The sequence below is a fragment of the Scylla paramamosain genome, chromosome 5, assembly GCF_035594125.1.
Source record: "Scylla paramamosain isolate STU-SP2022 chromosome 5, ASM3559412v1, whole genome shotgun sequence".
Classification (NCBI taxonomy): domain Eukaryota; kingdom Metazoa; phylum Arthropoda; class Malacostraca; order Decapoda; family Portunidae; genus Scylla; species Scylla paramamosain.
This window is the reverse complement of record NC_087155.1, coordinates 7,664,453-7,691,228: the sequence shown is the minus strand read 5'-3', so window position 1 is coordinate 7,691,228 and position 26,776 is coordinate 7,664,453. Positions and strand designations below refer to the sequence as shown.

The window sequence follows — 26,776 nt, the reverse complement described above, 5'->3', positions numbered from 1 at the left end:
GAAATGGTATTCTCCTTCAGAAAATTATCAATGTGCAAATGCTCATGATTCTTCAGCCGTATCTCTCTCAGTAATTCTGCAACCAACGAATAATTTCATATTCGCCCAATGTTTACTGTTTATCACTTATTCTGGTACAGATTACTAACCTTACAAGTCAATATAGTCTTACAATGATCCTTTATCTGTTTATTTCCCTCATGTATGCTAAGCCTCATCATGTTATCTCTGGAGATTTCTAGTCCTGCATAAATAAATAAAGATAAAATACTAAAATAAACAAATAAATGGCATAGATGTGATAAAATAATGTGATTATTTTCCATATGATCCAGCATCTTACAAAGCCCCCACTCCTGAAATGCTTTTGGTCTCAAGGACAACTTAACACTTTACTACTCATGCTATATCATCATGTGTGACAAGAACAGAATGAGAGTACACATCATATACTCCCACTTACAAGTCACATGCAAAATGAAATGCAAGACAAATTGGTTCGCTGTGTGGCATGGACATGGCAACAATTGGCCTACCACTATTTGCAAAAAACTAGCCACCACAGATATTGCCCAAATAGCAATGCTGAGTGGAAAACAAGTCCTGAACCATTCCTTAGGTGACTTATCAATAATCAAGGCATATAATGAATAACAGAGTAGAGAACAAGCAATTCTTCATTTTCATTAAATATCTTAGATACTGCAAAGTTCAGGATGAGTCCAATACTATGGAAAAAAACTGCAATGGCAGGATATATATATATATATATATATATATATATATATATATATATATATATATATATATATATATATATATATATATATATATATATATATATATATATATATATATATATATATATATATATATATATATATATATATATATATATATATATATATATATATATATATATATATATATATATATATATATATATATATATATATATATATATATATAAAATTTTTTTTCAAAATGAAACTACCACAAGAAACATTCTATAATTAGCCATTCTTTTTACAGCAACCTGTCATTAGAAGTGAATATGTATTTGCAATTAGGTTAGACAGGATGCATGTGCTCTGATGTCCTGGAGTCACTTGATAAAAAAATTGCAACCACAACATAAGCATTGCTGCATTATGAAAAAAAAGCAACATGGTGTTGTGACAGAAGATCTGAAATCCCAAAGATTACCTTAAATCAAGACCTGACACTATGGGCCCAACATGCAAGGTGCTATATTTCGTACCTCCATGTCAGGTGTTCTGTTCCTGATGAAGGCACTTCTCATGGCAAAAACTTTACCTCACCTTCAGATCAATATCTTGGTATTTATATAATGCTCCAAAATAGAGATGAACATGAGAATGGTTTCAGCCTCACATGTTATGTATACATGCATAGACAACACTTCATTCAACATACAACCTCTGTACAGTAAAGCATTTGAAGACATTTTTGTACCTAAAAATCTATTTACAACTTCCAATGAACAAGGACAAAATATGCATTTTCCTTAATTTACAACTTTATTTTCAAGTGATAAACATAAGAGCAAATGAGAACAGCTATTATGACTTTTCTTTAGAATAAACACACTTTATTCTTAATTACAAATACATACACAAACCTTCAGTTAAAGAGAAAGAGAGAGAGAGAGAGAGAAAAAAAGTCATTACACTGGCCTCAAATTTTCAAGTGCAGAATTCTGTGAATAGCTTTCTAATCTTTCAGTTATCAACTTATTTTACATCTGGTTAACAGAGACTACTCAGTTCTTCGTGGTGATGGAGTGTTCTATAAGAATGACTGAGTGGAAATCACAATTATATGGAAAGGACACATATCCAGTTCATATCAGGGTACACTCTGTCTGTTCTTTGACATTATACTCTGATTTCACCTCAAGCTTCATCCCAGCATCACTAAAATAAGGGTGACATCTGCATGTTCCTTTCTATTGTTGGAACAGAGTTTGCACACCCTTTAAGAGATACAAAACTTAATATAATTAATTACATTATGTAAAAGCAACATTTTTTTTTTACATATGGATATACACACTTTCAAAACAGTTTAACTATTCTATTTTTGCACCTCAAATGAAATATCTGGCTTAAACAAAATTCACTAGTAGATGAATCAAATATTCAGCACAAATATTCAGCAGTGTTCTTTATGCAGTCACAAGAAGAATGCACAAATTTCTTAACCAAATTATACACACAACATCCAGCAATACAATCCAGCCTCACCAGACTAACAATACCTGATACCCACATTTCTCACATAAGTTTTTTTTTAAATCTTATCCTGCTACTTTCTTTTAATCCCACAATAGTGTGATGATTTATCTTTGGCACTGGTGTTACACTGGACATGGTAGTATTCCAGTTTTGGAGTTAACCATAAACTAATGGTATCAGTACCAGTAAATATGTAAAAGCAAAAAGCAGATTATTAAAACTATCAAATGGTCCAGGATGGTTGCCAATAAAATACATGATATCACAATTATTTAAGTATAACTATCCTGATTAGCATCAGTATATCTTGGTTAGAAAGTCTCCTGCACATCACACAGTTTTAGAATTATTGATATAGCAAACTTAATATCTGGCAACAATAATATCAACCAAGACATGACATGTATTTCACTCATAAACAATTCACAATTCCCTCCTTCCAATCCTCAGTCAAGCAATGTTTTTACTACCCTATTCTGGAAACTGAGATGTGACAACTGACTAGCAATCACAAACCAACTGAAGAGAAGAATGACCATATTGCATAATCTTGGATGTCATGAGATCACTTCTGTCAAGTCATAAGAAAACTTGTGGCCGTTCAATTGCTTACAGCTTTGTTATGCTCATGTGCTGTACCTTTATTTATTTATTTTTTATGTACCTAGATAATTTTGGTGAAGTTCTTGCTAACAACAGTAACAAACTTATTTGATTTTTTGTGCAGATAATTTTGGTGAAGTTTATTGGTAAAAAGGGTAACAAACCTATCTTCTGAGCCACTGCATGACAATCCTTTACTTCAGTAATGACATCTAACATTCCATTAATAAACAGCTTGTTATGGAAAATTTAATTGGGTACCATTCTTTCCTTCCCCTTTTACTTCCATTCTTTCAGCACTTTCTCACATTCCTCATCTTGTTACATGTCAACCAATACTGCTATCACAATGTGAGACAAAATCTAAGTTATACATATACCATGAAAGAAAATATTACATCACTTATTTCTATATTACTACTGACTTTAAAACTTATCATAAAAGAGAAAATACTACCCTATTACTTTAATTTTCATATGGTTAATGTCTTTATTGCAAGTAATCCCACATTAGTAATAAGTTCACTTTGGTTCAAGCATAAAACCTTGCAAAATAGTAGCAGATGTAACTCTATTTCTTTACTAAAAGCCTTGGTTTATGAACTTTTGAAGATACAAATTAAATATACTCTTCTTATTTGTTTTGATTTCAGAAGGCACAAGCTACATGTACACACACTAAAAAAATTATCATTACAATGGGGTCTGACAAGTTTCACACTGAATAAACTGATAGTCTTGGTAGTGTTGATAAATGTGTTGGACTAAGGCTCTGCCAGTGTTTCATGAAGCATTACTGTGGCAGCTCAAATCCTATTGCTTAATTTAAGAGTGCAGATCACTTGATTCATGCTACCACAGCTACACAGCTACACTGAACAAGGATACCAACATGAGCAGCCTGTTATCAATGGATTAGTTCTTGGTGTCACTTTGAATTGTGCTGATTGTGTAACAATACTTTTTTTGAGCATGTGTACATATGGAAATCTAATAAATAAAAAGTGATAATGCATTAAATGACAAAAATATAAATGTTCCCAATTAACATATACTCAACTGATGAAAATTTTAGGGACTCCACTCATTCATAAATAGAGATTCACCTGTGGTATGAGTATATTGCTCAGTTCCAATCCTAGTAAGTATAGATGGTGATTGATTAGAGATTAGATATCAATAACTTAATACTACTCCATCAATACTGCAGTTCACAGCTGTTACTCCCAACAAAAATACCCCACATCCTCATCCAACAATTTCACCCACACAGACTCCAGAGGATGATGCCATGACAAACAGTTCAGGGTGGCATCATAGTGAGAAAAAAATATATATGTATAATAAAGTAAAATAAATAAATAAATAGATCACAGTTTCCACATAAGAGTCCACATAAGGAGTCTGACAACAACAATAATAATAACAACCAGGCTTACCTAAAAGTCAACTCATGACTGGTGTCTTAAAAATTCCTATAAAGTCTGCAAGAAGCAACTCAGCCACTCATCACAAACCATCCTGCTTCATCAACTCCACCAATATAATTTCATCACCTGAGGACACACAAACATGGGAAGTGCCACTGACTGCTACTATTATCTTCTGACTGGGTCAGGTATTCATGCTTTTTTGACACATTAAGCAATCTGACTCTGTATTTCAACTTAAATCTGTATTAATTTACAAGGTGGTGGATTATAAACATAGAAATAATCCATCGATTTACAAATAACTAAGAGTTTTGGCAAGAGTACAAATACAACCTGAATACTTGAGCTAATCAAAGGATGACAGCATCAGTCAGCATCAGTGTTCCATTGTTTGTATCTCCTCATGTGGTAAAATTATGTTGTCAGAGTCAAAGAAGTAGAGCACAGTAGAAAGTAAGAAAGTAGACATGACTCAGCATGACCGTCATTCTAATATAACTTGCTGTGGAAAATACAGTCTACAGGAGAACCAGAACTAGGTACATAGAAGAGAATACTAACTGTTCATTAATAAGATCAACTCAAATGTATAAGCATTAAATATACGAAGTAAGAATAAAAGCACCTGTCTCACCATCTACTCACTTTTCATTTGCCATTTTGATCAATTCAGTGTTCTTCATTTTCCATAATTTACCCTGAGTGTAGCAAGGGTCATTATTACAAGTAACAATACATAAATGAGATTCAGGTTTTCATTATAGAATGGTTGAGTAATTTTCCTAATTTCCTACTTCTGTGTTCACCTAGTAGTACCTCTTCCATATACAGCCCTCCTGACAGGTGTAGGAAAGATTTCCACCACTTCTCTCTCTCTGATGAAGAGGTCCTTGTATTATAATGCACAACCTTTTTTTCCGCTGTTTATTATCATCATATTTTCTGGTAGGAAATTAGTACTTCTACCAATCCCACAATGCTTCACTTAATTCATTATGTAATAGTTTTTCTCTAGGGACTGATATCATAAAGGTGTCCCAGTCCCACCTACCTTGCTTTCATTTTCTCTTTGTGTATCTCCTGCACCTTCTTCATATATTAAATGCTAAAATGAATCTTTAGCTAATGAATATTTATGTAACTTCTGAAGCTTTTACCCTTTTCTATGCAACTCAGAAATCTGCTGGTTTACCTACCCAATTATTTGACCTCTTAGTTTGCACCATACTTCCCTCACATTGCTCATTCCATATTTTCATCTCTTATTTCTTGACTAGTAATATATATCATATGTATCAGGAACCAGAAGAACTTAGTTAGTTGGGCAGTGATTCAAAGGTCAGCAAAAAAGAATATTACTCTTCTAAAACAAGTCTGTAAAAGTACTTACGATATTTTTTCTGATAAATTTCATATCTAAACTAAGTACAAATTCATGAAATGTAATTATTCAAAGATCTACAGGTGAATAATGGCCAGTTATTTGCAATGATATGTACCCTGTAGCACAGTTTTGGACATTATCACAACCAAAACAAAAGCAAAGAAAGCACATAGTCATATGCTGGCCACTGATATCCATAAAGAATAAATAAATATATAAAGTAATTAATTAATTAAAAAGACATTAACAAGAAAAAACAAGACTCAAAAACAGGATATCACCTCAATTTTCATAATTCTGAAGCAATTAAGCAATACAGCATTTATAATGACCTATGGTAGAGAGCTTTCAGTAAAACCACCACCAACACAGACCTGAGAATATCAACAATACATAAACCTTGCCCATGACCAAGTAAGTAGAATTGCTTAACTTGACTGTAAAGGTCATCAATGACTTAAAATTACACCTCTGAAATTCATTAAAGCCACCTAAGCAGATATAAAAACCCGTATGTGTTAAACTGTATTGTATATAACAGCAGGAAAAGCTGCAACTTTGAGTTACATGCCTTTATATGATGGCAGGCATGAGGTTAGCATATTTAAAAAAAAAATTCTTCCCAAACTCACAGCACAATGATCTAATTGAAGTTGATAAATTCTGCAAGTATGAAAATATTAAAATATCATTCTAGCACTTCAGAAGTTATATGAATTTTGGACTGGATTAGCACTAGTTCTCTGAAGTTTGAACAAAGCACTGTACCTTGTTCCTTGAAGATGCTCTCTATTTATATAAAACATACAATTTGTACAAAATTGATTGCATAAAAACTTAACTAATGAACCTCATCAAAGTTCCACCAAGATGAGGTCATCAGTCTAACCATGGAAGGATACAATTCTTGATGACAGACACATTGTGATGCCAGTCTGTGTGATACACTCCAGGTATTTCATAAATCTTGATCCTCCCACCTTTGTCCAATGTGCGGAGGCCAAACAGATCTTGCTGATAAAATATCTGATCTCTCATTTCAGTAATATTTTCTTCACTGTCAAAATACCCAAAATGGCTGAAAGAGGAAACAGCTTTTATTAAAAATACATAGCTAAAATTTATCACACTTTCTAAAATGTTAATATATCAAGTTGTATTAAAAAAAAAAAAAAAAAAAATCTGAAAAAGTTCATTCAAAGTAATTTTACATAAAAATTATGTTGATAGATCAATGATTCCTAATTTTTGTTTTTATGTTCTGTTATCCAATTTACCCCAGTAAATTGTGTTACAATGCTTTACTTTTCTTGATTTTTGTGTTAACCCCCAAATTGCAATATTACCCTGAAGAAGATAATTTACCCCCAAATGGAAGCTATGTTAGCATGAGGAGCAGGGTCCTCAGCTGTTGAGGATTGCATGAGAGACAGCATGGATGAATATATATATATATATATATATATATATATATATATATATATATATATATATATATATATATATATATATATATATATATATATATATATATATATATATATATATATATATATATATATATATATATATATATATATATATATATATATATATATATGGTGTCCTGTGAAGAACACATATCTGCAAAAATGTGAGGTCAAGTCATTCTAAATGGTAAATATTCAATGATCGAGTGCATTTAACATCATGTTACCAGAGATTTAAATGCGAACGCACTAAGAATTGGTGAAGCGGAGGGAGGGAGGGATGGCTGCAATGGTGGGCGTTGCCATCATGAGGGTGTTACTTGATTATTCATCAAGATTTTCATAAATAAAAGCCAAATTCAAGAAGGCAGTGTATTGCTGTAGCAAATAATAGCTATAGTATAATAAACTCCATATGACAACAGTAATCAAATGGACTTTAAGGGGCAGCCTGCATGCAGCCAATTCCCACTAACGTGCACTCATGTTTAAATGTCCTGTAACTTCTACACCACAGCATTAAAAGCATATGACCATGGAACATTTCCAACTCAGAATGATTTGCTCTTTCATTCCTGAGAATATGTGACTTTCCTCATGGGACACCCTGTATATATTCCATCATGTTCTTCTTTATAAGTTTTATGTTTTTTTTCCAAGTTGAATTCTAGAGGATTCTGCTTTTTCTTTTATACCACCTCATGTTTAAAAGATGGACATAAAGAAAAACAAGCAAAAAAATCTAGTATAGTCTTGATCATGGAGACTGGAGGTTGCATCAGCATACTCTGGTAACTTACCTGTCAACACCCTTCAAAACAGTGCATGTGATACACTCTATGAATACTTGTCACTATTAATAATATTGTTACATGCACTGAAATAGTGGGAAGGAGAAAGAGAAGTAGAAAGAAGATGAGAAGTAAGAAGGAAGGAGACAGAGCAAGAGAAAACAGAAGGTGACTGAAGCACGATAACTACCTGTCTGCCCTCTCCCAGTTTACTTTAAAACCTCACGTTCCTACCCTCTCCTCTTCTCCTATCAAATTTCCTTACTTCTCTTTGTCCTATCATGTTGAGTCCGATATATTATATAGTACAAGAGTCAACCTTGCATATCAGATCCCACCCAGTACCTGTAGTTGACCCATAATAGATTTTTTAAACAATGTTCTTTTGATGTAAAGTTCGTGAGTTGTTGAGTTGTGTAGGGAGCAAGGCAATACATGCCCCACTTCCTTTCCCTCACCCCCCACATGAGTTACTGCCTGAGACATGATGCTGATTTGCTTTCCCATGGGCAGTCAGGCATTATAGTCAAGAAAGAAAGGACACACGTTTGGAGCACGTTTGGAGGAAGTGACAGAGGGCCAGCACAAAGGGTTGGGAGATATATTTTACAGAGCTATTATTAAATAGTATTTATTGCAGGAGAGTTATTGGCAGTAGTCCTGCTGAAATAGATAGGACTGAATCCCATTCAGAGTTTGACAAAGTGCTGTGCTATATATTTCTGTGGGCTACATGGTCTTACCATCCCCATCATGGCATCCTTGTTTGTTTTGACATCTTGTTGCCATCTTGAGAGAGATCCTTTATCCCTCTTGAGGTTTGTTAGTAGTGATGTGTTTGACTCAGTGCTCTTGTTTGTGTCATTAAATATGACTGGCTTGAGGAGCTTGTTGCTGAGAATTCTGAAGCCAAAGGATTTCATAATTCTGTGTGTGTAACTGGCTGTAGACCTCTAGGAGACTGCAGGTAGGGTATTCACATGCAGGAGGATATAATGTTCTGTGAATGTGGGTGGTTCCATTTTTAGTGGGAGGTAACTCACATAATATTATAAACCTCATAATTGTGTGTGTTCTTTGTCCTAGCTGTACCCCCCCCTAGCATGTGGTGTTACAATTCTTTCTCGTAAGTTAAAGTTACTTATAAGTAGTAATGCTCCCCTACCTGTAGATGGGTGAAACAGGTTGGCGACCTCATTTCTTTAATCATTACAGAAGACCAGAAGGACCCTGTATATGCGTATTTGTGCTCTGCACTAAGCTATGTAAAAATCAGCTTAGGGAAGCTGACCCGAGTTAGTGGCAGCTGTGAGAGAGACTGAACCTGGGTTGTAAAAAAAAATAATTATATATATATATATATATATATATATATATATATATATATATATATATATATATATATATATATATATATATATATATATATATATATATATATATATATATATATATATATATATATATATATATATATATATATATATATATATATATATATATATATATATATATATATATATATATATATATATATATATATATATATATATATATATATATATATATATATATATATATATATATATATATATATATATATATATATATATATATATATATATATATATATATATATATATATATATATATATATATATATATATATATATATATATATATATATATATATATATATATATATATATATATATATATATATATATATATATCACTTACCAAATGTCTCCCTTTCCGAAAAACTCAGTTTTCAAACAAGTTACTTGGTCTCAAATATCACAAGACGCAGAAAAGTTCCCATTTATTACTAATTTAAAGTTTCTATAAATATTCCCTTCATTTTTATATGTGGAGGAGGCAGTAGGCACCTGCTGAAACGATATCTACTCTCAGTGAGGGCTAAAGCACTGGATCAGGGGGTGCTGTGAACTTATCATTAAACCCAACTGTGACCTCACTGAACATTTCCCTTTGTGTCTCACAACACAAGGGGGCAGTCACAGCCTGCTCTCTAAAGACAATTCTCTTCCTCTACACAAAACTACAAGCACCTAATAACACACACACCCTTCACTCAAAAGTTCAAAATTATCATGGCGACTCCTACACCAGCCTCGGAGTCCCCATCTGGGCAGGGGACCACAAATGTCCCCAGCTCAGACTGCTCTTCTGATAATGACCATAAGTGTCTTGACACCCCCCCCTCAACTTTTTCTTCATTAACTTCTGCAACATTCAGGGTCTTAGATCTAATTTTCAATTTATAGAACACCTCTCCTCTTCTAAACTTCATCTTCTTTTCCTCACTGAAACACAGGTGTCTGAGGCAACTGACAGTAGCCCCTTTTCTGTTCCCTCCTACTTTCTCTATCCTCATTTTCAATCCAAAGCTAGATGTTGTGTTTATGTGCGCAATGACTTAACCTGCTCTCGTGCCCATGCTCTTGAATCTTCCAAGTTTTCCACCATCCAGCTACGAATACAGAGTCACTCTCAAACTAAATTCATCTGTGCTGTATACCTCTCACCTAACTCCTCTGACTATAGAAAATTCTTCCAAAGTGGAGCACATTCTGACTCTCTTCCCTCTTGCAGAGATTCCCATTCTTGGAGACTTCAATGTTCACCACCAGCTTTGGCTTTCCTCTCCCTTCACTGACCATCCTGGTGAACTAGCCTTCAACTTTGCTATCCACCACGACCTAGAGCAATTGGTACAACACCCTACTCATATTCCTGACCATCTTGGAGATACGCCCAACATTCTTGATCTTTTCCTGACCTCTAAATCTTCTGCTTATGCTGTCACCCTCTCTTCTCTATTGGGTTCCTCCAATCACAATCTCATATCTGTATCTATCTATCTATCTATCTATATATATATATATATATATATATATATATATATATATATATATATATATATATATATATATATATATATATATATATATATATATATATATATATATATATATATATATATATATATATATATATATGGACGCAAGAGCAAATAAAACATAACTGATGTCAAAATATATATATATTTTTTTTTCACATAGAAGTATAAATATCAGGAGTGAAGTGGAAGAAAGTACTGCAATAAAGGGTGTTCATAGTATAAACCAAAATTTAGATGAGTGTGAATATGAAAACATGGCATAACATGCACAGCACTAGCTTGGCCCTCTTCACAACAATGCAGCCAGGTGAACACACTAGCTCGCCACGAAGAGCAGCAACGATTCTCATTACACGTTCATATATACTCCATCAGGCAATACTACTAGGAATTTTGGTCCTGCATTTTTAACATGCACCAGGCTAAATACTGGACAATGCCACGCATTTTGTGGGCCGGCTCTAGTCATCAATGTCCACATCACCTCGACTTTTCAAAGTAACAATCAACCCACACACACACACGCACATTTTCCAGTACTGAACATTGTCCACGTAGGAGGAAGAGTCAGTAGGCACCTGCCGAAACGATAATTACTCCCAGTGAGGGGTAAAGCACTGGATCAGTGGGGTGCTGGGACTTATCATTAAACCCAGCTGTGACCTCACTGAATGTTTCCCTTTGTGTCTCACAACACAAGGGAGCAGTCACAGCCTGCTCTCTAAAGACAACTCTCTTCCTCCACACAAAACTACAACACACACACCCTTCACTCAAAAATTCAAAATTATCATGGCAACTCCTACACCAGCCTCAGGGTCCCTATCTGGGGAGGGGACCACAAATGTCCCCAGATCGGAATGCTCTTTTGAAAACGACCCTAAGTGTCTTCACACCCTCCTCAACTTTTTCTTCATTAACTTCAGTCTTAGATCTAATTTTCAATCTGTAGAACACCACCTCTCCTTTTCTAAACCTCATCTTCTTTTCCTCACTGAAACACAGGTGTCTGAGGCAACTGACAGTAGCCCCTTTTCTGTTCCATCCTATTTTCCCTATCCTCATTTTCAATCCAAAGCTGGATGTTGCGTTTATGTGCGCAATGACTTAACCTGCTCTCGTGACCACACTCTTGAAACTTTTGAGTTTTCCACCATCTGGCTACGACTACAGAGTCACTCTCAAACTAAATTTACATGATGTATACCTCTCACCCAACTTATCTGACTATAAAAAATTCTTTGACTACTTAACTTCCAAAGTGTAGCATATTCTGACTCTCTTTCCTTTTGCAGATATCTCCATTCTTGGAGGCTTCAATGTTCACCACCAGCTTTGGCTTTCCTCTCCCTTCACTGACCATCCTGGTGAACTAGCCTTCAATTTTCCTATCCTCCACGACCTAGAGCAATTGGTGCAGCACCCTACTCGTATTCCTGACTGTCTTGGAGATACGCCCAACATTTTTAACCTTTTCCTGACCTCTAATCCTTCTGCTTTTGCTGTCACCCTCTCTTCTCCTTTGGGCTCCTCTAATCACAATCTCATATCTGTATCTTGTCCTATCGCTCCAATCCCTCCTCAGGATCCCCCTAAGCGGAGGTGCCTCTGGCGTTTTGCCTCTGCTAGTTGGGGGGACCTGAGGAGGTATTTTGCTGATTTTCCTTGGAATGTCTACTGCTTTCCTGTCAGAGACCTATCTCTGTGTGCCGAGCGCATAACAGAGGTGATAGTGTCTGGCATGGAGGCGTACATTCCTCTCTCTTTTTCTCAACCTAAACCTTCCAAACCTTGGTTTAACACAGCTTGTTCTTGTGCTATACATGATAGCGAGGTGGCCCACAAAAGGTATTTAAGCCTTCCATCACCAGAATCTCATGCACTTTATATTTCTGCCTGGAACCATGCCAAGTCTGTTCTACAACCAGCCAAAATTCCTTCATTAATAGAAAGTGTTAAATCTTTCAAGCTCAAACTCCCCTTTGTGACTTCTGGCATCTATCCAAAAATATCTCCAATAACTTTGCTTTTTCTTTTCCTCCTTTATTTCAACCAGATGGCACCACTGCTATCACATCTATCTCTAAAGCTGAACTCTTTGCTCAAACCTTTGCTAAAAACTCTACCTTGGACAATTCTGGGCTTGTTCCTCCCTCTCCTCCACTCTCTGACTACTTCATGCTATCTATTAAAATTCTTCACAATGATGTTTTCCATGCCCTCGCTGGCCTAAACCTTCAGAAGGCTTATGGACCTGATGGGGTCCCTCCTATTGTTCTCTGAAACTGTGCCTCTGTGCTTGCATCTTGCCTAGTCAAACTCTTTCAACTCTGTCTGTCAACATTTACCTTTCCTTCTTGCTAGAAGTTTGCCTACATTCAGCCTGTTGCTAAAAAGGTTGGCCATTCTAATCCCTCAAACTACCATCCTATTGTTTTAATTTCCTACCTATCTAAAGTTTTTGAATCTATCCTCACCAGGAAAATTCTTAAACTTCTATCATTTCACAACCTGACAGCCAGTATGGATTTCGTCAAGGTTTCTCAACTGGTGATCTTCTAGCTTTCCTTGCTGAGTCTTGGTCATCCTCTTTTAGAGATTTTGGTGAAACTTTTGCTGTTGCCTTGGAAATATCAAAAGCTTTTGATAGAGTCTGGCACAAAGCTCTGATTTCCAAACTACCCTCCTCCGGTTTCTATCCTTCTCTCTGTAACTTCATCTCAAGTTTCCTTTCTGACCGTTGTATTGCTGCTGTGGTAGACAGTCACTGTTCTCCTAAATCTATTAACAGTGGTGTTCCTCAGGGTTCTGTCCTGTCACCCACTTTCTTCTTATTATTCATCAATGACCTTCTAAACCAAACTTCTTGTCCTATCCACTCCTACGCTGATGATACCACCCAGCACTTTTCCATGTCTTTCCATAGACGTCCAACACTTCGGGAAGTAAACAGTTCGTGCAGGGAAGCCACAGAGTGCCTGACTTCTGATCTTTCTAAAATTTCTGGTTGGGGTAGAGCAAACTTGGTATTGTTCAATGCCTCAAAAACTCAATTCCTCCATCTATCAACTCGACACAACCTTCCAGACAACTATCCCCTCTTCTTCAATGACACTCAACTGTCCCCCTCTTCTACAGTGAATATCCTTGGTCTGTCCTTTACATATAATCTGAACTGGAAACTTCACACCTTATCTCTAGCTTAAACAGCTTCTGTGAAGTAAGGCATTCTGAGACGTCTCTGCCAGTTTTTCTCACCCCAACAGGTGCTAACTCAGTACAAGGGCCTTATCCACCCATATATGAAGTATGTTTTACATGTCTGGGGGGTTCCACACATACTGTTCTTCTAGACAGGGTGGAATCAAAAGCTTTTTGTCTCATCAACTCCTCTCCTCTAACTGACTGTTTTCAGCCTCTCTCTCATTGCTCCAATGTTGCATCTCTAGCTATCTTCTACTGCTATTTTCATGGTAACTGCTCTTCTGGTCTTGCTAACTACATGCCTCCCCTATTCCTTCGGACTTGCTGCATAAGACTTTCTTTTTTGTCTTATCCCTATTCTGTCCACCTCTCTAATGCAAGAGTTAACCAGTATTCTCAGTCATTCATCCCTTTCTCTGGTAAATTCTAGAACTCCCTGCCTGCTTCTGTATTTCCACCTCCCTATTGAATTCCTTCAAGAGGGAGGTTTCAAGACACTTATCCTACAATTTTTGACTACCGCTTTGGACCCTTTTCTGGGGCTGGCATCTCAGTGGGCTTTTTTTTTTTATTGGGTTTTTGTTGCCCTTGGCCTTATAGCTGGATATATAACACAAAAGGTAAGACAGTAAGTGAATCTTTGAAATATGTTAAATGTTATCCCATTGAAGAGGTTGAAGAACCACGATATAAACAAACAAGGTTTGGCGCTCAGGAGTAATCCTGAGCCTCATGTAGCTCTCTCTATGATCTACAATGCCATCACTACTGCACAACTGTATTTTCCCTGTAGCTTTCCCCAGCAGCAAGATGTCTAAGTATTATGAACACCTTCATTTTGGTGGTGAGTGGGTTGCTCCTCTGTGTCACTCTGTAAGGCTTCCCTCACATGATCAGTGACAAAGAGAATGCCTGCACGGTCTAAACAATATATTTTGATGAGTTCTGTGTCACTAAGTTCATTCAATACATCCTTTCTGGATAAAAATTTCTAAGCAGGAGATGTTGAGGAGCAGCCATCTTAGCAGTGGGAGCATCAGTCATTACCTGCTAAGACATGGTGATGAGTGTCTGAGAAAGGATTAATCTATTTTACATTGATTCCTATGGAGAAAATAGTTTTGGTTTTCGAACATTTTGGATTTCGAATGGGATCCAGGAACAAATTAAGTTTGAAAACCGAGGTTCCACTGTAATCATTCATTCCAGACACTCCATATATAGAAATTACTCCATCCATGACAATATTTCCTTCTGCTCCATTTACAACTATCATAAACATTCTTTTCTTCTTTCCCTAATATTTTCTCTTAACATGTCACAGACACTTTTCCCCTCACCTAAATTTATCGATGCTATTCTGCATGACCTATAATAATATAGAAATCCAATTTGTTTGATTTCTATCACATACTCTACATTCATATGTTAGTCTTAACTAATAAACAGTAATTCGGCAAACTGCTTTTTATCCACATTTCCGGCTTTAGATATCCTCTTAGGACTCTATCTGTCTCCTGCTTGCCATGTTAGAGGAAAACATCCAAGTCACAAATTCTGCAGCCAGGCTAGAAGAATGCTGATGCAGTATTCCCTGAGTTGTAAAAGTTCACTAAAAGCACTAGAGGGATGGTCCTAAAAAGTCCTTCTTCCATACTTTTATTTCCACCATTAGACAAGACATGATGTCTTGTATGGGATATCCAGCTATAAGGGGTGAAATTCTGCCTGGCATAAATACATATGCAAAGATAAATACATGAATAGACCTCCTCACTCAATATGTCATGTGTAGCTGTGTTCATCTTTTGCTAGTTGATAAGCAAAGTTCCTATAATTCTTTTGTAATGGGAAAAATTTTATTTAAGATATTATTCTGATAATGAAACAGGAAATAAGATTGTGCCAGCCTTAGACTTCACCACTATCCTTTGCTGCTATGTATTCCTCTGTGCTGTACTCTCTCAGCACATTACCACCAGTGATTGTGGGTCAGCAGATGACCCACTACCACACAGGGTGGATACACCACAGCCATTTCCTCTCCTTCTACTTGTACAGTTTGTAATATTTTGCAAAGGTACAACAAGAAATCTCTCTATTAGCCATCAACATAAAATAATATAGTTTCTTGATTTTTTTCTGTGTTTGAAATATACAAGTTTAAAACAACATGTATCCCAAATTCAAATATATATGATTTAAAGTATGATGTGAAAATTATAATCATGTTCACTACAAACCTAAGATGATGATGAACTATGAATTACAGGAAAAGTCACATCACATGCACTGACTGGAAACCATCTATCATTTCAATCAGGAATGAACTGTACCAGAAAATCAAAGTAATATACTATACATGATCTTCAAATGTGAAAATTAGTAATCAACTGTACGTAAAAATATTTTCATTCACACACTAAAAAAAAAAAATGATAACAATAAAATTATTAGATATAATGGTCACCCAAACCTTATCTCCATACCTTGACTGCCAAGGGGTGATGACTCCATCATCTGGGCCTCCAATTAGAACCAGCTTCTTCAGTTTTAAGAAGTTATGTCGGTATTCCTTGCTATATGAATCATTGATTTCATTGTTTAGGTATGGGAGGTAGTCAGAATACCTGTGTGACAAAGAGGGAATGATTAATCAAATTTCCTGTGAAACTTGTTATAAAAGAAATTCCTGCAATTATGGACTTTTTGTTGCTACATAGTATTTAGGAAGCTGTATTATTTACAAATAGTAAATCTTGGATGGATTTCTACATCAATGAAGAACAATTCACAACTGAAAAAGTCAAATTATGATATCTGAGTACAGCAGGATATTGGTGCAACAATTCCACAGAAGATCAGTCTAACACCTTTCAAAAAGAAAGTGAAAATTACTTTAAAAACATCAAAGAAGAGAGGACAAATGCATTTGCTGAAAGAATAATATATCATATGGTATTACAGTGTGCTTGATTAAAACTAGCTTTTCTTTGTCACTGTCCATGCAGCTAACAAAATGCTCAAGAAAAAATTCTGCTATATATATAGAACAATTTTATTTAGTGTGATTTAGAAGCTGAAAATCTACAAATTTTGTGACCTCTTGCTGACTGCTATAAAACAGTTTATGCACCAGTAGAAGCTCTGAGACTAGGCAGCACAAGCCACAGAAATACATCAATCAGGTCATATTACCACATAACATGGAGGGGATGCCTGCCATTATGCACCAAGGTATGTAGCTGACTCCATCAAAGCCAGCAAACTTAATATGACCTGCCTTTTTCCTCAATGATGAGCTCATTAATGTTATTATATTTTGAGCTTATATTTTCCTCCCATTGTAGTTTTTTTCTTTTTCTTTTCAGGATATGTGGTGGATACTATTTTCTTTTGTCAATGCTAGCATAATATCAAGAAAAATCACACAACAAAAAAATGAAACTTGAAAAAAAGGAACACTGATGCCTTCTTGCTATCAAAGCCCATTTAAACACGTCTGGTTTCACTGGAGGACCAAAAGTAGACACTGAATTGCATTTGGGCATTACTAAAGATAATGAGAGTTTAAGCACAAGCATCGTTAAAAGAGACAGACATGGCTGAAGGCTTGATGTAAATGTAGTAATTTATACCATGAATGTTTTTTTTTTCTTTTATAAAACATGAAATCTAAAGAACACACCATGGTTTATAGCTGGAAGTGTCACATTGGATATAAAACATACTGTAAAGAGAAGACACATAAATCTAGAAAAGGTAAAGGTTTTTACCAGCTTAATGGAATGCATTTTTGGAAGATTAAATTGAAGATGATAAGCTGTTGCATAAAAGTCAGTGATGGATGGTTCTAAAATCTAGCTTTGTATACACCATGTGAAATCCATGCACTTGAGATATAATGGTACAAACTTGTAATACAAGGCCTGGTGATGAGGGTCATTCCAGTAGTTAGCAACAGACACCCTCTGGCCAATTCTTGAGTAAAATACCTCATATACGGTTTCTTTAATATACTGTGGAAATATCAATCGAAGAAAATCATCTGCAACAAAACAAGCAAATTATGCAATTTGTGGACAAAATGCACTAAATTTGAATTATTATTAAAGTAAGCAACACCTGCTAATCATTGGAATAAAATCAACAATATAATTTTCACAATAATAAGCAAAGAATGAGAAACTAAGGTTCAAGAAAATAAAACAGTAGACATATCTCAAATGCAACAATGAAAAAGAAAAAAAAAACAAATCAAGGTATTCCAAATTAGTTACCTTGCATTAAAAACGTTTGTAAAAAAGATAAATATTAAACTGGTGAGCTCTATTCAATTCCACCTCTATCTCTTAAAGAGGAGAATGATGTGTGAATCATGTTTGCTGAGAAACAGGTGTACAAAAAGTATCTGGCAAAAAGTAAGGATGTATTTTGGACATTCGTGGATTTAGAGAAAACATACAGCAAAACTGATATGGAAAAGCAAATTTTTTTGAAACTGCATGGGCTAGGTGGTGGATTACTAAAAAGAGAGGTAAGTTTTTTTTTTTAAATATATATATATATATATATATATATATATATATATATATATATATATATATATATATATATATATATATATATATATATATATATATATATATATATATAGTAGGGCATGTGTTAAAGTGGAAAGGAAAAGACTGTTTTTCCTATCATTAGGACTGCAGCAGCTGGTAATGTAGTGGTAGGATAATCACAGCCAGCTGAAATCCACTTCGGGCTTGGTGATCATCTTGGCCTGATTGATAAAGATACTAGACTCATGTTTTCATGACTGTCATGACAGGTTAAATCCCAAAGCAAAAGCCTCTTACGTCCATTGGATCACTTTCATGATGCTCTAAGGCAAGGCATTACAGTAACAAGAAACTGAGTATATCACATGGTAATACATGAATTAGCTGGAGTTTAAGCATTTTATAGCATCAGGTATCTGAATAGGACATCTACTTGTAGAGAGAGAGAGAGAGAGAGAGAGAGAGAGAGAGAGAGAGAGAGAGAGAGAGAGAGAGAGAGAGAGAGAGAGAGAGAGAGAGAGAGAGAGAGAGAGAGAGAGAGAGAGAGAGAGAGAGAGAGAGAGAGAGAGAGAGAGAGAGAGAGAGAGAGAGAGAGAGAGAGAGAGAGAGAGAGAGAGAGAGAGAGAGAGAACAGATGAGAAGGATGAATTGACATGAATATATGAATAAATGACAGACAACTTTGAATGGTAGTTGTAAGTGATGACCTTTTATCACATTTGCATCAATTATTACCTTGCAGAAAGAGAGAGAGAGAGAATCTAAATCTAAAAGGTAAAGTGTTAATAGAGGATAAACGGAGGATGAGACAACAGTTTAGGAAGAAAAGGAGGGAGGGAGAGAGAGAGAGAGAGAGAGAGAGAGGGCGTGCCGCCCTGAAGACCACAGACTGGGGAGACGTGCTGCATGGCGACGCTAACCAGCAGGTGAGGCGGCTCACCCAGCTGCTCCACGCCCTGCAGGCCCGCTGGGTGCCGCACTCGGACCACAAAACCAAGGCATCAGACCAGCCCTGGTTTGGCCCTGTGTGCCGCTCTGCCTCTGATGCCAAGCACCGAGCCTGGCGTGCTCTTAAGAGACACCCCACTGCCAGGAACAGGTTAAGGCACCGAGAGGCAACAATACACCTGAATACCACGCAAACATGGGCAGTGGAGCAGTGGAAAGCTAACCTCAAGAGTAAGCTAAGAGGAGGCCAGGTTGGTTGTAAACAGTGGTGGAGCCTTGTCAAGGACCAGCAGGGTGAGTCGCGGGGCACTTCCATCCCTGCACTCCACCGGGCAGACGGCAGCATTGCCCACACTGCTCGTGACAAAGCGGACCTCCTGGCCAAGCACTTCGCCGAAAAATGTGCATCCCCGACCCTGAAAGACCATCTCCGCTACTCCCTCAAATCGTGAAAGAAACACTAGAGACAGTGAACACAAATGAAGAGGAAGTGAAAGTGATACTCGCAAACTTGGACGAGAAAAAAGCGGTGGCGCCACAGGACATTAGTCCCCGCGTACTCCGACAGTGTGCTGCGGAGCTGGCGCGCCCACTCGCTTCACTCTTTAACCACTGCCTCAGCAACGCCACATGGCCTGAAATGTGGAAGGGGAGTAGTGTGGTGCCTCTGCACAAGAAAAATGCAAAGACAGAGGCAAAAAACTACAGACCCGTGTCCCTGCTGCCTGTGCTGAGCAAAGTGCTGGAAACTGTTGTGGCCTCGAGAGTCACGCGGCACCTCGAGAGGCACCACCTGCTGAGCAACAGACAGTTTGGGTTCAGGCAGGGGAGGTCGGCGGCAGACCTGCACCTGCTCCTCTCGACGGAGTGGAGTGGGGCCTTGACCAAGGGGAGACCACGGCTGTCGTGGCTCTTGACATCGAGGGGGCGTTCGACAAAGTGTGGCACGCAGCCCTCACCACAAAGCTCCGTGCTATAGGCGTGGACGGGGCTCTCCTCCAGCTCTTTGAGAATTACTTGAGAGACAGACATCTCAAAGTAATCATCAATGGGCGGGAATCAAATCCACAGCCCATAAGGGCAGGTGTTCCTCAAGGGAGCTGCCTCGGCCCTTTGCTGTGGAATGTGTATGTCAATGATCTGATGCACCTCGTTCCTACCGCGAAGGCGTTTGCAGATGACATAACACTATCCCACAGCTACGGACTGGAGGAGGAAGCTGCAGCCAACCACGACATCAACGCCACCCTGAGCCGTGTTGCAGCCTGGGGAAGGAAGTGGCAAGTAAAGTTTGCCGCTCACAAAACCCAGCAGCTCACTATCAACAGGACAAGTAGAGCCCCGCGCCTCACCTTCAACGGGGAGACACTGACGCCGCGGGATGAGGTGGAGGTGCTGGGGGTCACTTACGACCGTAAGTTGACCTTCAGAACCCACGTGGAGCGACTCGCCAGAGAGGCCTCAGGGAAGCTGGCATCCCTGAGGAGAATCTCCTACCTCCTTGACGCCAAGGGACTGGAGTTACTCTACAAGGCGCAGGTCCGCTCCTCCTTGGAGTACGCGTGCCTGGCCTGGGGCGGTGCGGCAAACAAGCACCTAGCTCTCCTGGACAAGGTGCAGGACCGAGCGGCAGACTCATCAGGAACAGTGAGCTCGGCCTTCAGCCTGCACTGCACACCCTCCAGCACCGACGAGACGTGGCGGGCCTCACCGTCATGTTCAAGGTGCAACAGCAACGGGTGCCACACCTACAGGCTCTCCGGCAGCCTGCCCGACATGCCGAAGTCACCACCAGAGCTGTCACACGTGCCCCTGGGGAGCTGCACCAGCCCAGGTGCAGAACGTGGCACCATCAAAGACAGTTTCTGAACACATACATTGGCTGGTGGAACGAGTTTGTTACAGTGCAGCCAAGTGTTGAGGGCTGGACCAGGCAGCAGTTCAAGACTGCAGTGAATGTGTGGTTGCAACAGACAAACAGAGAGAGGCTTTCAGATAGAAGGCATTAACAGTGACTTCTTTAGCCTAAATTGTTGTATGAAATATGTAAAGTATATGTACTACAACTCTGTAAACACATATCATGTAGATTTGTATAAATAAAAAAAAAAAAAAAAAGAGAGAGAGAGAGAGAGAGAGAGAGAGAGAGAGAGAGAGAGAGAGAGAGAGAGAGAGAGAGAGAGAGAGAGAGAGAGAGAGAGAGAGAGAGAGAGAGAGAGAGAGAGAGAGAGAGAGAGAGAGAGAGAGAGAGAGAACAAATTCTTACCTCCATACTGGCCAGCTTGAGGGGATGAGAGAGAAATAAAGGTGGTGATGTTGTGTTCTGTGGTCTCTATAATGCCCCGGCTGATGACACCTCCTTGTGAGTAGCCTGTCAGTACAATCTCACTTTAACAAACTGCTTTCATGCACAAAACTGTGCTATGAAGGTAAAATGCATGTATCCTAAATTACTGCTTTGTTTCTGAAAAATTTACTGGTAAAAGAAAAGTAGGACTTTTAGTACTGCTAAGTCAAAGAAAGTTTAAATGTATGACAATTATAAACAGTGCATGAAAAAGGTAACTTGGTTAAAATAAATAGTGAGCTGTGGTTGAAAAGGGCAAAATAGCCATATTGAAATTTTTTGTTAAGCCTGTTTTCCTTAATTGGAAAAAAATAAAATAAATAAATAAATCATCAGTAGGTATGTGCAGCTTTTTATTCCTACTTTTATTTATTCCTACCATTTTCTAATGGGAATGCAACATGCTAACATTCCTGGTTAGAGATGAGAGTGAATTTTGTGGATGATCAAGTGATTACTATAAACAGGCAAATAATTAATGAGTACATATATTCTTATTTTGGGACCATGGTAGATGAGGTAATATTCTTTGAGAACTCTGCAGAGTTCAGTGTTACTATAATGACACTGTTTTTGGTATAATTTTTTCATAGCCATGATACATCTATGACTTGCTTTTCTTTAATGTGTTGAATTTAAGAGGGATGGAAAAGAGCACATCATCATGGCAGTATGCTCATCTGCATGGTGGTAGATTATATACATTCTAATGAGAGAGAGAGAGAGAGAGAGAGAGAGAGAGAGAGAGAGAGAGAGAGAGAGAGAGAGAGAGAGAGAGAGAGAGAGAGAGAGAGAGAGAGAGAGAGAGAGAGAGAGAGAGAGAGAGAGAGAGAGAGAGAGAGAGAGAGAGAGAGAGAGAGAGAGAGAGAGAGAGAGAGAGAGAGAGAGAGAGAGAGAGAGAGAGAGAGAGAGAGAGAGAGAGAGAGAGAGAGAGAGAGAGAGAGAGAGAGAGAGAGAGAGAGAGAGAGAGAGAGAGAGAGAGAGAGAGAGAGAGAGAGAGAGAGAGAGACATTACTTTCATCATTGGAAAAAGTGAATGATAATGTGAATACATTGTGTGTGGTGGCATGTACTACCTATGAGAATGACTCCATCTGAAGCTTTCTGCATGACGGGCAGCATTTCATCATGGAATTTCTTCACCTGGTACCACAGAGGAGCAAGGGAACGCCATCCATGTAGAATGTCTATAATGTGAATTTCTGTTCCAATGTGATACTGAAAACATAAAGAATCATCATGAATTTAGTGATCTGTTTATATCTACTACAATCTTCACATCACATATAATACAGCTAAACCATCAAGCATCCCTTTTTATATTTTTATTCCTGCCATTAAATAAGTTGAGTCATCTTGCCTTTGTGGAGGACTGCAGCCTAATATACAGATATGATTGGTGAAAGTGTGCATAAAGAAGTATGCATGATACATGGATGAAACAAGATTAGTAGCAATGTAAAAGAGCAAACTCACATGAGGATCATTTATAGACATGTAAAGCAAAGAACAGTAGGATATGAAAGGAAATTATGTATGGAGAATACAAAAGAAGGGCAAAATATTAAGTTAAAAAATTAGAATAAGGGTAGATGAAAATTTTGGTGGTAAAGGGAGAATGAAAAATTAAACAAAAACTCATTCTTTAACCACCCCTTAGAGGAGAAAGCTGGATTGTGAGCTTAGTGGAGTGAGATGTGCAGGGCAGATGTTGAGGCATGAGGGTGGTAAGTGCTAATTGTTTCTGGGCAGGGTATCCATTAGCACAGAGACCCTGCCTATGTACAGCTCCTTCACCACCTCCCAATGATCCAGGCTGTCACTTGATCACCTGAATCTGCCACCCTTATCAGCCACCTCTACCAATATACCCAATCTCTCTGTCAGTCACCTGACACCACACCCAATACCTGAGGATGTGACTGCCCAGGCTCAAATGTGCACCCAGCGTCTACATGTTTCGTGTTGCCCTGACACTCCGACTCTGGCCTGCAGGAGGCACCACACATGACCAAGCCCATACAATTTCTTTCAATTTTCAGTGCAAACACTTCCACTTGTCACTGTAATCCCCTCCCCACAACTCTCTAACATCCCAAGAACTTTGTATTATTATGTGTATTTTCAGTTTCATGGCTGTAACTTAAATAAACTATTTATTATTATCATTATCATTATTATTATTAGAAACACACAGATACAAAACTACATGAATGTAACTCATGCCACATATACTACAATTCATCATCTCTTTGTCCATTAAATGAAAGGTCACCTTTATGTCCCTTAACATCATTGATCACATTTTGTTTATGTGCTCTCCAGCTATATTTACTTAGCTGTATTTCCCTAATTGTAGTTTGTCATATTATGACAAAAGAGTATAAGAAACAGCCTGACCAATACTTGAAGAAAAACGACAGAGGGGAGATCTGATTACAATACAGATGTCATTGAATGGACTGAAAACAAATAGATATAAAAATATCTAGTATTGCAGGGACAAAAAGAGATTAGATATTTGTGAATGCACAAGAAAAAGAAGAGAGAGAGAGAGAGAGAGAGAGAGAGAGAGAGAGAGAGAGAGAGAGAGAGAGAGAGAGAGAGAGAGAGAGAGAGAGAGAGAGAGAGAGAGAGAGAGAGAGAGAGAGAGAGAGAGAGAGAGAGAGAGAGAGAGAGAGAGAGAGAGAGAGAGAGAGAACTTCATCTGCAGAAATATAAGTATCTGAAATAGGTAGACTAGAAAAACAGGTAATAGAGGCAAAGAGTATACTTCAACTGAAAAACAGGACAAATAAAGATATAGATAAAGGACTGCAGGAATTTATCTTAGATTCTGTATACTATATATACATAACTGAGCAAATACTAGTGATAAATACTTCAGCATTATCCCTAGTGCTGTACATGATTGATTTAAGATTACTGATCACTCTATCAATAAGAGTATGTAATGAGTAATAATCCTGCCTGGTTATCTCTGCCACTGAAAGTACCAACACTATTAAATTGAAGTAAGTGATTATAACTGATGTTTTTATTCACACATACAACTGAGCAATACCATAGTAAAGAAAGGACCAATGCAAGTATATTCTAAATAATTCCTTATAGAGCTTGTCAATCAAAATTTATCTGAAATCCTTTCATAGATGGTGTGGAAAATTCCACAGAGAAGTTGATGGGCAATTACATACAAGGTCTTGTTAGTACATTAACACAAGTTTATGTTGCAGCTATGTTAACATGTGTTTCAAAACCACCCAATGTCATTTAGGAGATATGTGTGCTTTTGTGAACTTTAGTTTGGAAATGCAATTCACTGTTTAACCTTTATATATGTCAGTTTAGAGGCTATACATACTAATCAGATGGTGCAGTTGGAGAATATCAGAAAGGAGAGGCTGAAGTAGCTGGGGAGGTGAAGGAGTTTGTAATAACAGTTTTCTCTTAAAATGAACATGATGTGGCTTACAAAAAATGTACTGAGTATCCAACTACTCATGAATCAAGGGACATTCAAGTATATTGGCTCTATGGCTGAATACACAATGTTAATTTTCCACCATTGGCTCCCTGATATTCTGTGACACCACTGGTTCCTTGATATTCAGGCACGCCAGGGTTTTTCTCCAGAAGACAGGATAACTGACATGTCTTTCAGATAACACTATTAAGGAGGCGACCATAACAGAAAAGCCCATGCTTGCTTCTACTCATTTACAATTCTCATATTCGTATATTAGCTATGGCAACAGATATCTTGAGTTGGATATCATTTAAGAGTTAGAGAAAAAAATGAAATAGAGATATAAACTACACATGAAATACTCCCTTTTACCTTTTCTAATAATGTAAATGACGAAACATGACACATCAAGTTTGAGTAATGTTGAGTCACTAGACAAAAATAAACACTTGCTGATCAACCCCAAGAATGATACATAAGCTATTACATCACAAAACAGGAACAAATTATCAATAACCTCAAACAAATCTGGTACAGTGCCTACCTCCACAGGACTTTTTCATGAGATACAATTCAAAGCAGTTATATTTACTTGTCTTATCTGTTCCGCCAGAAAGTTGAGACTAAATCTCAAGTCCCAGACGCCATGGATAATTATCACTGGCTTGTAAGCCATACACGTTAAGATGAGAATTCCGGAGAACACCAGGAGGAACTGTAATCTCATTGTGGTGGTATGAAGGGCGCCCAGCTGATGTTGCCGGAGCGGTGGAGCGGCCTGTGTAGATTGGGGAGCGATAACGATTGCGTCATTGTTTGTTTACGTCGGAAAGCCTCCGAGAATCGGGACACGCGGGAAATTCAAATGTATAACCTTTTGTGCACTTTCATAAGCCGTAGAATGATTTTAAACAATTGCAACAATTTATTATGGTGTTAATCTAGATAAAAACAAATACGGTTAAATTAAAGTACTTATGCATTTCTCCGCAATATATATATATATATATATATATATATATATATATATATATATATATATATATATATATATATATATATATATATATATATATATATATATATATATATATATATATATATATATATATATATATATATATATATATATATATATATATATATATATATATATATATATATATATATACACTGTATATAAAAGAAGTGTTCCTATAGCTGCTTGATTTAACAGCATACAGAAGTCACTGATGAGCGCGAGTTGAAAAGCCGGACAAGGCAACAGCTACGAACACAACACATTAAAGTAGTGGTGCACATGTAGGGATTGCATAATTAAGTTTTTAGCAGCTCAAACTTACTTACATTGGTATTAATTCTGCTGCTGAATTCATGGG

At 37.3% G+C, this 26,776-nt stretch overlaps 1 protein-coding gene across 2 annotated transcripts; it reads right to left on the bottom strand.

Annotated features, from left to right (window-relative positions):
* Positions 1–1,522: 1,522 nt before the first annotated feature.
* On the bottom strand, positions 1,523–26,227 carry LOC135100477 (lysosomal thioesterase PPT2-A-like). 2 transcript variants are annotated; one of them, XM_064003428.1, is made up of 6 exons: positions 25,942–26,227; positions 23,005–23,146; positions 21,848–21,952; positions 17,984–18,116; positions 16,558–16,698; positions 1,523–6,756 (listed from the first exon to the last, which is right to left on the bottom strand). In XM_064003428.1, the coding sequence occupies exons 2-6, from the start codon at positions 23,048–23,050 to the stop codon at positions 6,558–6,560; spliced, it is 624 nt and encodes a 207-aa protein (XP_063859498.1). In that variant the 5' UTR covers positions 23,051–23,146; positions 25,942–26,227; the 3' UTR covers positions 1,523–6,557. The 2 variants fall into 2 exon arrangements, with proteins under 2 accessions (XP_063859498.1, XP_063859497.1); XM_064003427.1 differs by having other exon boundaries at positions 25,990–26,224.
* Between the last annotated feature and the right edge of the window lie 549 nt (positions 26,228–26,776).

Coding starts and splice junctions, on each gene's coding strand:
- LOC135100477 (XM_064003427.1), bottom strand. CDS start 26,124: ATGAGATTACAGTTCCTCCTGGTGTTCTCCGGAATTCTCATCTTAACG. Junction 21,953..23,004: donor AGATGGAGTCATTCTCATAG/GTAGTACATGCC, acceptor TTGTACTGACAG/GCTACTCACAAGGAGGTGTC. Junction 6,757..16,557: donor ATCACCCCTTGGCAGTCAAG/GTATGGAGATAA, acceptor TTCCTCTTTCAG/CCATTTTGGGTATTTTGACA.